The sequence below is a fragment of the Teleopsis dalmanni genome, chromosome X (genome assembly GCF_002237135.1).
Source record: "Teleopsis dalmanni isolate 2A chromosome X, ASM223713v2, whole genome shotgun sequence".
Lineage (NCBI taxonomy): Eukaryota > Metazoa > Arthropoda > Insecta > Diptera > Diopsidae > Teleopsis > Teleopsis dalmanni.
Genome location: NC_051848.1, coordinates 7,674,265 through 7,688,519, shown reverse-complemented (window position 1 = coordinate 7,688,519; position 14,255 = coordinate 7,674,265). Strand labels below are relative to the sequence as shown.

Genomic DNA, 14,255 nt, shown 5'->3' with positions numbered 1-14,255 from the left:
CGTTATATAAGGTAGATGCATATTTCAAAAAATTTTGTTATACATGATAAATCCATTATTTTTTAAACATTTTTGAAAAAAACTTGTGCGTTTGACGATAGTAAACTGTTGAAGATTCCCTTGTCTTGTCTTTCTATAAAAAGAAATAATCTCAGAGTACTAATCGGTGGGTTATTATAGCGCATAACATAGGCGGACTCTACAACGTCGCGGTAGGTTTCATTATAGACCCAACATGTCAATATATTTTAGAAACTGCATTTGCAAGAAACTGATTGAGATTGTTAGAGTATGTTAGAGTATTTGCTCTTTACCTCTCTATTTGATCCCTTTAAAAGTTTTAAGAAAACTAAGAAATCGAAGGTACTGTGACTGGTTCTCTTCTCTATAAATTCTTAAACAATTGGATTTAGGCACAATATTCAACTGACTCATTACGCTGATTTCATCCAGTCTTCAACTGAAGAAAAAATATATTGTGTGAAAATATTTAACATTAAATAAAATTATGACATTTCGTTGCAAAAAGTAGAAATTCAATTTTAAATACTCACCTTAGGTAAAAATTTCAATCAGGTCAAATTTCAATTTATATTGGATAATTCCGGCAGACGGCTAAAATGCCATAGCTGTAAGCTTGATATGTATAATATAATTGTTATTGAATTTGTAATAGAACAAATTTAATATGAAGTAAAAATAAAGCTAATAATACTATTGGATAATTACAAATCAGAATGTATGAAAGGAATTATGTGACGAAGTGGAATACTATATGATTGCGTTGAAGCACAACAATTTTGAAAGTTTCGATATAACATTAACTATTGAAACAGGGCAGACTCTAACGTATTCTAAACACCTTACAAATAACACCTTTTGGGTAACAGCTGCACATATCAAAATCGATCGTAAAAGTGATATATAGTTTTTTTTATTATCTTTTGTTGTCAGGAGAGAAGATAACATGGTGAAGAACATAGTGAGATAACATAAAAAAGAGCAGAAATTTGTTCAAGAGTGAATTTGGAGGCTTTTCAAATCACTAGAAATATAGCCTAAATAACTTACTTATACTTGTACTTCTTATACTTTATGAAATGATTATTAATAGTAATACAATATTATTATATAAAATATAATAATATGATATATGATATAAAGTAATATAAACAATATAAGTTTTTGTTGTAAATAATATTGAATTCCTTAATCAAGAGAGAGAGAGAAAAAAAAGAACGGTTAAAATGAAAAAAGATATATATTATTTTGAAATAGCGAGTCTATATCACATGTTTTATACTGTAGCTTTGGTTAATTTTAAAATACATTGACTGAAATCAAATTTCAAAACAAATGAGAATAATATGAAATATGTTATTGCATTAGTTTTTTCCATTGTTGAGAATGTCAAGTTGAAATTAATGCTGAAGAATATGTATAGCATGGCCCGACATCCATTTGTCATTTTGTTTATTTTGTTCGCAATTTAACGACATCAACACGAAACTTAAACAAGCGTAGAAGCCTAGAACAGGAACGTGAACGCAAAATAGATGTTTTATATGCTAAATAGAAAAATATTTAAATAAAAAAAAAATCGAAAATAATAAGTATTGAAATATGTTAAATAACTGACTTACAATTTTAATTCGCAACCACATCTGAACAGTTATGAGAACATTTCCCGCTTCAATTTGTGTTCACTCTGCTCCATTGCTTTTATAGCCGCGCTCACTTCTTTTCTCAGGCTAAGTGTTTCAAGTACTTCCTCTGTGACGGCAGCGAATGATTCCTTTATTTCCACATCGTCCTCTAAGAGCTGTAATACACAGTCGCCATGAGGATGACGAAGTTTCTTCTTCAAAGCATCGACCACCTTAACTTTGGTAGTGTCGTACCACTTCTTATACTTCCTTTGAAGACGCGTATTTGCACGTGATGGTGCTGCGGACATGGCCTCTTCTGCTTCTGTATTCTTCGTATTTTCCATATTGTCGGAACAGTTTATTGTATAATGATTTTTATTGAATCATACAAAATACTGTGTTATGTTTTTGTAACAATTTATGGAAAATAAAGGCTATTGCTAAGTATACTTCATAGGCGAATTTGGGGGAGCAGAATTTAGATTGTGAGATTGAAAACCTGTAATTTTAAAATATTTTAGTCATTAATTTTTTTTTTTTTATTTATGAAATTGTAGTTATTGAAATTAATTTATTTTTAATAAATAAATATTGTATATTTATTTTTTATCATATGGAACTGAATTTGTAAACAGATTTCAGTATAAATAATCGCTTTATATGTTTCCAAGAGCATCTTTGGGATCAGAAACATAAAATAGTCGCAGAAAATTTTCTCAAATGCAGTCCTTTTTTGTTTCTAATCGATGTCAAAACTGTACATCAGCTCTGAATAACATTTGTCGGCAACCGTTTTATCATTTTCAAAGTAATCGCTATAAATGTTACCGCTTGCATATCAAAATTGTCGCATGATTCTTCATCTCCACATTCTTTGATTGACCTTCATCTGGAGTTGTCCATTGTTTTGACTGCCCATTGGGCCCTTTGGTGTGTTGTGATGAATACATATTCCCAACTGTTAAACATGGCTTAATATTCGATTGAAGTCACACAGTTGCGTTTTTGGTGAAAAGTGAAAATGCGTTACATTGAACTTTTGTGTATTGAATTTAATTCTATATATTTATATAAAATGTGATATTCCCGCTCATATGAGGTTGAGATGCCCACACCCAAGCAATCCCTCATTAGTTGAGCGTCTAGCAGTATTTTAGATTTCGATCGAAGATTTCTAACATGATTACTTGTGCTGATACGACTACAACGGAACATATTGAACCATTTTTAACCATTAAAGTTGATGGAGCAGGTCAACATAGTGTTCGTCAAGTCCTTTTCTTAATCACGATGATGATTTTTTACGCAAAACATTAATTCTTGATAAGCACATGAAATTCAATTAGTTTCACTTTCGTTGAAATTCACAGGAATGCTTGCTTTCATTGATGGGCAAAAACATATAACATCACGCAAAACTTTACAGTAGTCTATTTAAACAGGGAAGTTGACTTCAAAGCGACAAAGTGTATTCTTTTAAAGAGGTAAGGTTCTAGGTTCGGACAAAAATAAAAAGAAAGTACAGGCGTTTTGATAGGAAAACCTGTAAAAGCATATACTATATCTCAGAATCGTATTGTATCGTATATAATGGCACTACAGAAGGTTTTTCAAAAGCGAATTTTTTTGATAAAACTTTTTAGTTTAGCTTTATAAAACATATTGCAATGACAGCAATTCTTGAGAATAATCCTTTTCAAGGCACAAGAAGACACTCATAAAATCTATTATAATCTTCCTTAGGGCGTCTGGAAGAGAGATTCAATTTAGGAAACGTAACAACATTAAATATAACTAAAATAGGTGGGACAACTTCTTTTTACCACGACCACGAACTAATTTTCAATTATATGGTATCTTATATATATAAGATAATATAAGATTATATAATATAGTTATAATTCATTTAATAATTACCATAAAAACTATTTTTAGTGGCACTTACCCAGTCTAATAAATACGGAAAATTTGGTGGAAATTTTCTTTGATGAAATTTATTCGAAATAAAAAAAAAGAAAATTATTTAACGTCAAAAATTTTAAAAAGCATTCTCTGTTAAAATGAAAATATTTAAATTTTTATTTTTTCAATAATGAACATTCTTCGATGTTAATGTCAGCGAAAATAAAATTTGAATAATTATAAAGAAAAGTTGAACTGACGATTGTTGTCCTTATTGGTTTGCAAGGATAATAATCTATATATTGCAGCATTTTGCATATTTTTTGAAGTTTTTTAATAAAAACTCTTTTTTTTCTCAACGAGTTTAATTAAAACATTTAATTAACCTCACTACTTGAGTGTTTAAAAGCAGTGTTTGTATCTGCAAACTGACCATAACATTTTATATAAAACGACACACATAATAAAGTGAAATTAGTTTATAAAACTCAAACTAAAATATATCCATTTCTGAAATGCAATATAAGCTTTGTGTACCTTAACACTATATTTTGATATCTTAATTTTTTTATTAATAAATATTGTTTAAAACCCAAGGTAAAACCATTTTATAAATTATAGCAATTTTAAGCAATATTCTCGGTCGGTAATGATATACATTCTGCAGATATTTTTTTTTTCTTCTCATCAATTGCAATAATAGTAAGTTTAACATTATTAGTGATTACAAGAACCCTTATCGGACCTTAACCCTCTTACGCACTCTCCTCCAATTACTTTTGTCTCCTGCTGTTGCCCAATCGTTGGGTTTGTTAAATTGTTTGGTCCATTATCTGCTATATTGTCCTTTCATCTTGCTCGTAGTTCTTCTCGTTTCTTGTTCTCCACTATCACATTTTCAGTATTTTGTTGAATATATTCGTCATATCGCTCTGAGTATATGTCTTGCTTATTTTAATTAAGATATCAAATTTGAATTACACTATCTGCTTTCCCGTATAACTAACCATTTTGTCTAATATAAGATTAATGCCTCTTGGAGAGCAGTTTGTTTTTGAATATCTTGCTAAAGTCGTAATAAGTACGTTAAGCAGACAAGAGAATCTTATTAATATCATCATATATGCTATTACCGTTCATCGTTTTATAATAGATGTCTACGAAATTTGTCAAGCATTTGTGAAGCTTGAAACCGAGAGACTGACTTGGCGATAAAACAGAACAGATTGCCTTATAGCATTTACCTGAATGTGTACTATAAGCCCATCGGTAAATTGAGTTTTCATTCTTACAGTAAAAAATAAATTGAATTAAGTTCTTAACGCAATAAGAATATTTTTAACGAATTCTAATTTTTATTCCAGAACTTAAATGTAACAATAAAAATTTGCGAATCCTCAAACAAACGAGTAGATAAAGCTCGTTTTTCGTAAACTTATAAAACAATTGTTTATTCAGTTTTTAAGCTCCAAATTGCAATAAATTCATTAACATTTATACGGCCGTCACCATCTGAATCGACTATTTGCATAAGGACAGCAATTTCTTCATCAGTACAAGTCTCACCAGTTTCCAATATTATTTGTTTCAGTTCTTCAGCTGTTATAAAACCGTCATTATCCGTGTCAATGCAACGAAAAACTTCTCTCAAATCTTCGTTCGAACATTCATCCGTGAACAACTTGGGTCCAATAATCTTAACAAAACTAGCGAAATCAATTTTATCTTTATCTTCCGCGCCAAACTCATCAATCAACGCTTGCATTTCAGCATCTGTTATATGTTGATTTATGCGTTGATATACTAAACGCGTGATTGTAAAGAATTCATTGGTTGAAATATAGCCGTCCTTATCTTTATCGGCAGCAGCGAACATTTGTCTCAAATGCGAAACGTTTTCCTCGCTTAGGTCGTCTGCCATTATAGGTGTATATACAGACCTATTAATAATGTGTTATTAAAATTTAATCAAAATTTAAAATTTCCAAAAAAATAAAAATTTGACTTTTCTTTTATTTTTTTTAAGAGAGAAATTTTGATTCGTTTCTTTAGATATTTTTTTTAATAATGAAAAATGTATTCAATTAATAGTATATTTAAAACTGCAAGGCACACTAAGATACAATATATTATTATTATAAACATTTTTGTTGTATACTGCATATATTGGATTAAAACTATAATATATATGAGGGGACTTTTAAAAGTTTGCTTAAGTTATAATTTATAGCTTTAATCACAATCACATAGGTCCACTTTCTAGAATAGTCGCTCTTAAAGACCAGTTCTTTTAATTTTTTTTTTATTTCAGAAAACAATATAAATTAGACTAAGCCAGGTTTGAGGATAATGGCGCTTGTAGAAATCGCTTGTGCTTGCTCTTATGTATAGCTGTGATTCTTTTTCCAAAAAAATTTTTTGCCCACAAAGGTAAATACATTTCCGTATACTATTCAGCAGTTAAGATCTGCTCAGTGTTCTTGAACTTCAGTAAAAATTCGGGATCCATTCTATCGTGTTGATTTCTGCATATATATTTATATGGTGCTTAATATTCGCTGTACGATCATGACATTTTGGACTTCAGCAAAGTGATGCTCGCTCACATCATCAGTCGAAGGTTTTATGCAATCCCATAAGATTCATCCACCATAGACAAATGTGTATACAACATAAAATGTTATTTTTACAAAATAAAGAATACATTTAATATTGTGTTAATCTTATTTAATAGTAATTTTTATTCCGTTCACTTCATCTACTTTGGTTTTATACATTTAACCCATCGTAGTTTCCAGTTTGAGAAACACTATAATATCAACCACTTACGATTTGACTTATTTTCGTTTTCGGATTTCGCCGTTATCGCATAGGTTATTGAACGTCCATGAATTTTGAAAATAACGATCATCATGTCATATCATATCATGTCATCATATACGTGTATTAGAATTAGGTTAAGTATCTAAATACAAAATTAATTTTGCTAGAGTTTAAAATGAAACTCAAAAGGTTTGTTGGGGGAATATTTTATTGATTTTTACTGACAAATGTTCACGTTACGGCTCATTAATTATTATTTACTTATTTTGGCTTATTAATTACAAAAATTAATATAAAAAATAAATTTTTCGTTTCGTTTCGTTGTGGTTTTTTTTTTCTTATAAGGTTTTGTTGTCCAAAACATTGTGGCTCCATACAATGTTTTATAAGGGGACCTGAAATCACAAGTTAACCTATTTAATTAAGTTTTGATCAATTTACATCAAAATATATTTAAACATTAAATTTACATTTTATTTTAATTAAACATTTTTTTTCTTGAAATAAATATTTTGGGTACTTCTATCTTACAATGTTTGAGGAAATGTCTTAACATATATGAAAAAAAAAATATATTAAAAATGATTTTTACATTCTTAACTTATCTTGAGAAAACATACTTTTTGGTTTTTGGCTGGCACATAAAAATAAGGATCCTTTAGGTTGCACGTTACACATTTAGCTATCATCCACCTAAATCATATCTAAATTAAATTTTTTGCTTAGTACGTTAAATCTGAATTATTACCTTGAGAGTTATTTAGCTTTTGCCTGGTAAATGGTGAATATGTAGCATCAAGATATGTGCTGCAAACAGTTTATACAAAATGATCAATTTATCAATATAATCTAATACAAAAAAAGCACTCCTACGATTTTTAGTGGTGGTGCTGGTGGTGGTGGTGGTGGTACAGACTGGAAGCATTAGATCTTATTTTCCACCATTTCCTGTATAGTTAGTAAATAAAACTTAGTAAGCATAGCTGTCAAAATGACTAATTTACTTTAAATAATATTTACTTTTACTTCCAGTATTAATTGTTGATTGTTATCAGCAGATTTTCTTGCGCGTCGTGCAAACCTTGCGCTTCACGCAGACCTTGCGCTTTGGCTTACGCTTCTTCCCTTTACGACCCGCATTTGTTTTCTTTTTCTGTCCACAGCCCTTTTTCTTCTTTTTCGCGCAGGCGGCCTTTTTTGTTGTTTTCTTACAGGGGCCGCAATCCGCACCTGCGTTCCCGGGACTCTCGTCGACGATACGGTAAACCAATTTTTCTTGGGCAGTCAAAGAGTCCCAGGTAGCGCGACCAATCCTAGCAGTTTGAACTAGCGTTAGGTGCGAATTCCAGCTCCTGAACTGCTGTAGAAAGGTTAAGAAACTATTATTGCTTCCCCTGGTTTTCATATTCGTTACCAATGCTTTGATAGAATTAAAAATTTTTAAACAAAGTTTTAATGAAACGAATTTTGTAGTTAACTCTATGTAAAAAAAATATGAAATGATAATATGAAATTTTCAAAAAGCAAATAATTTTTTGAAATCAATATGAGAACGTGATTTAAATTAAAAATTATACGAGAAGCAAAGTATTCATTCTAAATACTTTTTGTGTATATTACCATATGAGAAAGTTATATATACGTCGAGTTTTAAGTGTCCGTCCGTATGCAATACCTTTACCTTTAAGATATGTTATAGATTCGTATGCGGTTATGATTTCTGGATGATGGACACTGCTGATGACAGAAACCCTTAAATAAATGTTAACATTCATTGTATATGAATACGTTTTACCTCCGCCTTGTCTACTTCATTTTGAATTAATTGCATTTCGATTTAAATTTTAGTTTCAATGGAACTTTGAAGAACAATTAAATGATTAACCACTAAAGCTTATTTTATTGGTTTTTGTTAAAATCCTACTAAGGAGCAAACTATCATATGACCATTTATGTACGTAAAGAACACTTTAACATTCATCTAATCTCTTATTTTTCCATCTATGAAGTTTATTTTACTTGGTAACTTAGTACCAATCCGTCATGATTTATTTCGTTTTATTGCATATTCGTCCATCCAACTTCTAATGAGTCTAATGACCAGAAAGGACCTATTAGAGGCAGGTATCAAGTGCACGTACATAATTATTTATCCTGTCTACATATGTCGTCCTTTAAGCAAAGTGATGATAATGAAAATAATAAAATGAATTATCACAGAAAAGAGTAATGAAGGGAGTACACTCGTTCGAAGTGTATGGTAATGGGTTCTTACATGCCCAATAACCTTAATTCAAGTCTTAAATGTTAGTTTGGTCAACGGTTAGAAGGGGTAGAAGGGGAGAGAAATAAATAGCTTCTTCTTGAGATTTGTTGCGCAGAAACTAATTTTATCACAGTAGTTGGTATGCAACATGAAGTCGTGACATATTTTAAGTGCCAAGAGCAGTTCACATTCAGTTCAAAACTTATTTTGTGTAATTTAACGGAATAGAAAAAGTTTCCCTAAGTAAAGGAAAATAAATGAACAAATTTTTTTTCTGGCAATGTGAGAGTAGAACTTTTGTTTATTAGTAAAATATTTAGAAAATATAGAGCCATATAGATAAAAATAATTTTTTTAAATAAATATACACATTTAGTTAAAGATCATTTTTAACAAAAAGGGAGAATAAATAATACGTTTTTATTTTATAAATCGAATAGGACACATTGTTAAAGAAACAAAAGTTAATTAACTGCAATTTAATTGTAAAAAATTTATTTATTTTATCTAAATAAAAAATAATTAACTGAATTCTTTTAAAAAAATGTGTCAAAAAACTTTTACCCATGATAAAGTTGATACGTGTATTATTCCAAAAAATTTTTAGCCTAACCATACCATTATTCAACAATAAAGAAGGTTAAGAAATCAAGAATAAAGAAAATCTACTGCTGGTTCATTAGAATCAATTTCAAGTGCCATCGAGATTATTAACTTTATTAAAAATATGTGTACATTAAACTAGACTTGTATCTAACAAGTCTATATAATTTGTTTCGTTCGGAAAAATACCGAGATGTTATGGCTAAGTACCTATCTAACCTACCTACCTACCTAAACACGTTTTTTGAAAAAAATATTTAAAAAACAACTGCAGTTCAATAGTTCAGTAGTGTATACTATTTTTGAATACATTATATGGCAATGTTCAATGTTATATGAAAATATTTCAAAGAATTCAATATTTTAAAGTTCAATTTTGGACTGAAAATATTTTTTTACATTTAAAAAAAAATTAAATAAATTTAACATATAAATTATTCTTAATAATATTCTTCTGTAACTTAATACACTTTTGATAAATAACCTGTATAAGGTTATTAGTATTGTTACCATATAATAAGACCTTAACTTTTTCTTTGCACAGAAGTCATTAGATCCGTCCTAGCATTTGCGACAAAGAAATCGTTTGTATAAAGTTATAATATTGTGTAGTAATTTAAAATCCATACTCCGAATACTGGTTATTGAAAGACCCAGTTCTATATGTTCCCAATCTTTGGCCCAATATATGACTTTGTCAATTGTAAGTTCAGCTGGTATTGAAGAAAGCCTTGTGGAGGGAGATTAAGACTTTTTCTTACTTAGCTGAAACATGTTTTCACTGTGTCTATATACTGCGTTGGTAAACCCGTTTTTAAGTGGAGCATATAGTTTGTAGTGCTAGCGCAAAGAAATAGTATCTTTTTTATAAAAAAAAACTAAAGAGTTTTTACACTTGATCATCGTGTTTGTAACTCCAAACTTGGGCACCGTAGGGTATAATTGAAGCTATTATTAGATTAGAAAGTTGTTTAAGGATTAGAAAGTTATTTAAGGATTAGATAAGTGTTCTGCCCACGTGGAGTTAATTGCACTTTTACCTAATGAAAGTTTAGAGGTCAAATGTTTATTGTAAGAGAGTTTATACGTAATTAATATACCGAGGTATTTATATACATTGATATACTAAATACACAAAATCGTACAAACAACAAAAGATTCTATCATACTTAAAATATTTTGTATGTTGCACATTCATTTACATTTGGTGCTTTCCCTTCAACTCTTACTCTCGCAGCCTCCGAATAATTTCACACCGAATAATAATCGCAAATCCGGATATTCGAAGACTCCGGATTTTCAAAAAATTCGATTTTATTTTCAAAGCCGGAGACTTCGTTGCTATCCTATTAATCGATTAATCGAATAATCGGATAATCGTATAACTTCGGTATTTAAAATATCCGAATAATACGAACAGCACTAGTATTTGCAGTGCTACTCCGTAAAGATAAAATGCTAGTCTGATACCCAAACTCTGACACAACTCAGCATCTGCATTTTGTGCATTGCACATATGTGATTATTTGTTAAATTAAATAAACAAAATACATTATTTTCAACGGGAATATATTATTTGCTGTTTAAATTGCATGTTTCGAAATTTTGGTTAATATTCAAAATACTCGACTTTAAGTGAAGTGTGAAGCTATGCAGTTTGTATAGATTTTGTCAAAAATGAAAACAAATTTACAATATTTATGCAAATATCCGCGCAATTTGTACTGCAAGTACTTGAGCGGGCTCGACACATCTCTGGCAGTCGACAGCCAGCAGCGCAACATGAGAGAAATTAAAATGATTAAATTAAATTGTTTCAAATTTATACCCGCGTTCATTGTCGTCCTTAATGCGCGTTCTGCTCAAATCCCAATGTACTGCCTTTCCCCGACACCATTTCTGCACATTTAATTTAATTTACAATTTTTAATTAAATTTCTTTAAAGTATGGCATTGCAGGCAGCAACAAACAATTTATGTCCGCCCATCCCCATTAAAAAGTGCATCTAATGAGTTGGATTATAAATTGTTTGCCTACGATTTGTGTCATTACAAGATTTTATGCGACTTAATAATATAAAAACTTTATAAACCTTTTAGTTTGTATGAAAAACAATAAAGATTACATACATTAGATATGGGCTTGAGTTTAGCAAGTGAACTGCAATTACCTGTTCGTGGGTTCGTGTCTGGTTCGTGTCTTTTTGTTCATAGCTCTCCTCAAACGACTCAATTGTTGTCTGCACAGCTTTTACTCAATTCATAATAGATAATAGTACTCTGATCCCATCAAACACATGACTTAAAAACCAAGCACATAAAACCATGACAACATTTGCTCAATGAGAAATAAACAATGGGCGAATGATGCGGCGTAAGATAAAGATATGGTAAACCGGTGTAGCTGAAAATCGTTTTCAGGTCCCAAGATTCATATGGTCCGAATTACACTAAATTCATCCTATTCAGATTTTTGAACTAAAGCCGATTCAAATCAGTACTAAGGTATTAGTGGCAGACTTATGCATATTAGAAAGATATACAGTAACACTTGTTCTATCCTTTAACGACTTTTGTTGCAATCGTGGTTTTGTGCACGAGGAGAAAACTATACTCCATCTCAAGTATCAGTGTGCATTATTGGTTAGGGGGAGACTCAAAATCTTTGGGACCCTTTTTAAAGCTGACCTGATAGACCTGCCATCCTTTAAAATAAGAATCATAGTGAAATTTTTAATCTTGTCTATTTAGTAACTTTTCATTTAAATGGAGAAATCGTGCTTTTTCGAAAGGATGTTCAAAGGAATGTTTGGGAATTGTCTTACAAACTATATTATAACTATCTATCTTATAAACTGTCTCATCTGTGGTATTACAACGAGTCATTATTTTTGCTTCTATGAGCTAGGGTGCACAAGATTATCACTCTAACTTAACCTATCCTAATATACAATGCTTAACCTCAATGTAAGTTTTCACACCTTATTACAACAAAGTAAAAATGAAGGAAACCTCTTTTGTTCACGAAGTAAAGAGGGTGGCTAAAAATTTAACGGGAAATAAGCTAAAGTAATCAGTTACTTCTGTTGGAGGTACTCGTATATATTGAACTTCTTGTTAGTGAATTGTTGGAAGATGGATGGACATTAAAGAAATATTGTTTTTATATAAGAGATTATTATTAAAAAAAATATTATTGCTATTATTTATGTAAATAATATTCCAAATTTTGTTTATATAGACTAAAAAGGTGTTCGTTTGATAGATCTTTGATTGTTTGAAAATAGAACACAAATTTTTCGTCACTTGTAACTCTAACCTTAATTCGTCAATTTCAAACCGTCGGCAGTTCAGTTGCTGTTTCTTTTCCTTAGGAATCTTCTTGATCTATTTTTAATGATATGTTTCATCTCATTATATTTAGTAGCTTCAGGACAGTGTTGCAAAGTTGTGACTGTTAGTGTTGGAATACATTGGAATTAAGTTGCTAATAAAAAATATTTGAAAAAGTACTGCCTTCAATTGCTTACATCTTGTTTCTTACCTGGCTTTTCCTGGCACTGTAGGGTAATTTACAGTTTATCGCGCCTTGCACTTCCGTCCTTACTTTATTAACTTTGATTGAGTCCTTGTTTATTATAGATGCTGCTTCATAATTCCTATCATAACATTGTTTTGCTATTCCATCTAATCTATTTTCCAGATTTAAGATAATTTCAAACGATGCTGTAGTTGTTTGTTTTAATAAATTCCGTCAATAAATTTTTTGTTAAGTTTTATTATAATCTCTTAAAATTTTTCTCAATATCAATAACAGCATTTAAAATTCCATATATCAAAAACTTCTTTATAACAGTTTAATCTTAAAATTGATTTTGCATAAAAAAATAAATAAAAAATTGAATAACTTTAAATAGAATTTTGAGCATGCATTGTGCATTTTCGGCTTAAGTAACTTTGAAAACATTTGAGCTTGCACTTGCACTTCAAACAGTTTCAGATACTGACGTGCACATGAAGTTTATTATGAAGTCAATACAGAGTATTACGTACTGCATTGCAGTACGTACGCTCGATACTTTCACGCACTCATATTTGCTATTGGTTGGTTAAGTAAATTTTCATTTTCATTTTAAGTAAGCGTCGTGCTTTGGTAATATCCTGTTGCCTTGGGTGATATCTCTTCTATTAAAGGTGTCGACACTGTGGTTTGAAATTTGAATTCTTAAACTTAAATCGCAAAACTTTTATGACAATTTTTATCAAACACCTAGGTGTGCTTACTGAGCTTAAAGTCTGTTAAAATCAGTTTAGAAGTGCTGAACAAAGTATATTGCTCGTTAATGAGTTGTATGGTGAGCTTCAGAGCTGCTCACAGAACAGAAATCCAACCAACACAGTCTCAAGAAAACTTCTTGCATTGGGCTGAAGAGATATTATATGTTAAGGTACTATACCAATATTTGCCGTTTCTTTGAAATAGACCTTTAAACGTCTAAGTACATTTTTTATGGCAGCGCATAACTGAATAGCTGCGGGTTTGTACAACTTTGGGATCAAGTGATTACCTCTAATAGCATATGAAACAAAACATAACCAACCACTTACACTGTGCTTACACTTTAAGTCATAAGAGTTCGTTAAGACAACTATGGTTATCATAATATATGACCTGAGTCCCGATGCATGGAATTCCCCAGATTCTCTCAGGTTACAGTATTAATCACCTAATCAACTAATTGACAACTAATTGACGTGATTCCAAACACTTATAAGACTTCTGATCTTTGCTGGCAAAAAACTAACCAAAGCCATACCCGATGTACTTGTATTTGAAGTAGAGGTTTTACTTTACTATAGAAGTGAAAACAATTTATTATTTACAGGAGCCAGGTCTGAAGAATATGGTCGATGTAGCAATATATCCTATAGAAGTTGTAAAAGCTTTTAGCAAGTTGCAAAACTTTTATGATTTATAAAACAATCTTTTGTGTTATAACAATTATTGCATT

General features: G+C 30.5%; 1 protein-coding gene and 2 long non-coding RNA genes across 3 annotated transcripts; all 3 read right to left on the bottom strand.

Moving 5' to 3' along the window:
• Positions 1-1,242: 1,242 nt before the first annotated feature.
• Positions 1,243-3,665, bottom strand: LOC119689993. Its single transcript, XR_005253529.1, has 3 exons — positions 3,595-3,665; positions 1,644-2,148; positions 1,243-1,568 (listed from the first exon to the last, which is right to left on the bottom strand). It is a non-coding gene; the product is annotated as an uncharacterized LOC119689993 (long non-coding RNA).
• A 735-nt stretch (positions 3,666-4,400) lies between these two features.
• Positions 4,401-5,472, bottom strand: LOC119687490 (calmodulin-like). Its single transcript, XM_038101824.1, has 2 exons — positions 5,052-5,472; positions 4,401-4,483 (listed from the first exon to the last, which is right to left on the bottom strand). The coding sequence occupies exons 1-2, from the start codon at positions 5,470-5,472 to the stop codon at positions 4,401-4,403; spliced, it is 504 nt and encodes a 167-aa protein (XP_037957752.1).
• A 1,240-nt stretch (positions 5,473-6,712) lies between these two features.
• Positions 6,713-7,861, bottom strand: LOC119689817. Its single transcript, XR_005253496.1, has 6 exons — positions 7,395-7,861; positions 7,248-7,322; positions 7,123-7,181; positions 6,995-7,067; positions 6,845-6,922; positions 6,713-6,769 (listed from the first exon to the last, which is right to left on the bottom strand). It is a non-coding gene; the product is annotated as an uncharacterized LOC119689817 (long non-coding RNA).
• Positions 7,862-14,255: the final 6,394 nt, after the last annotated feature.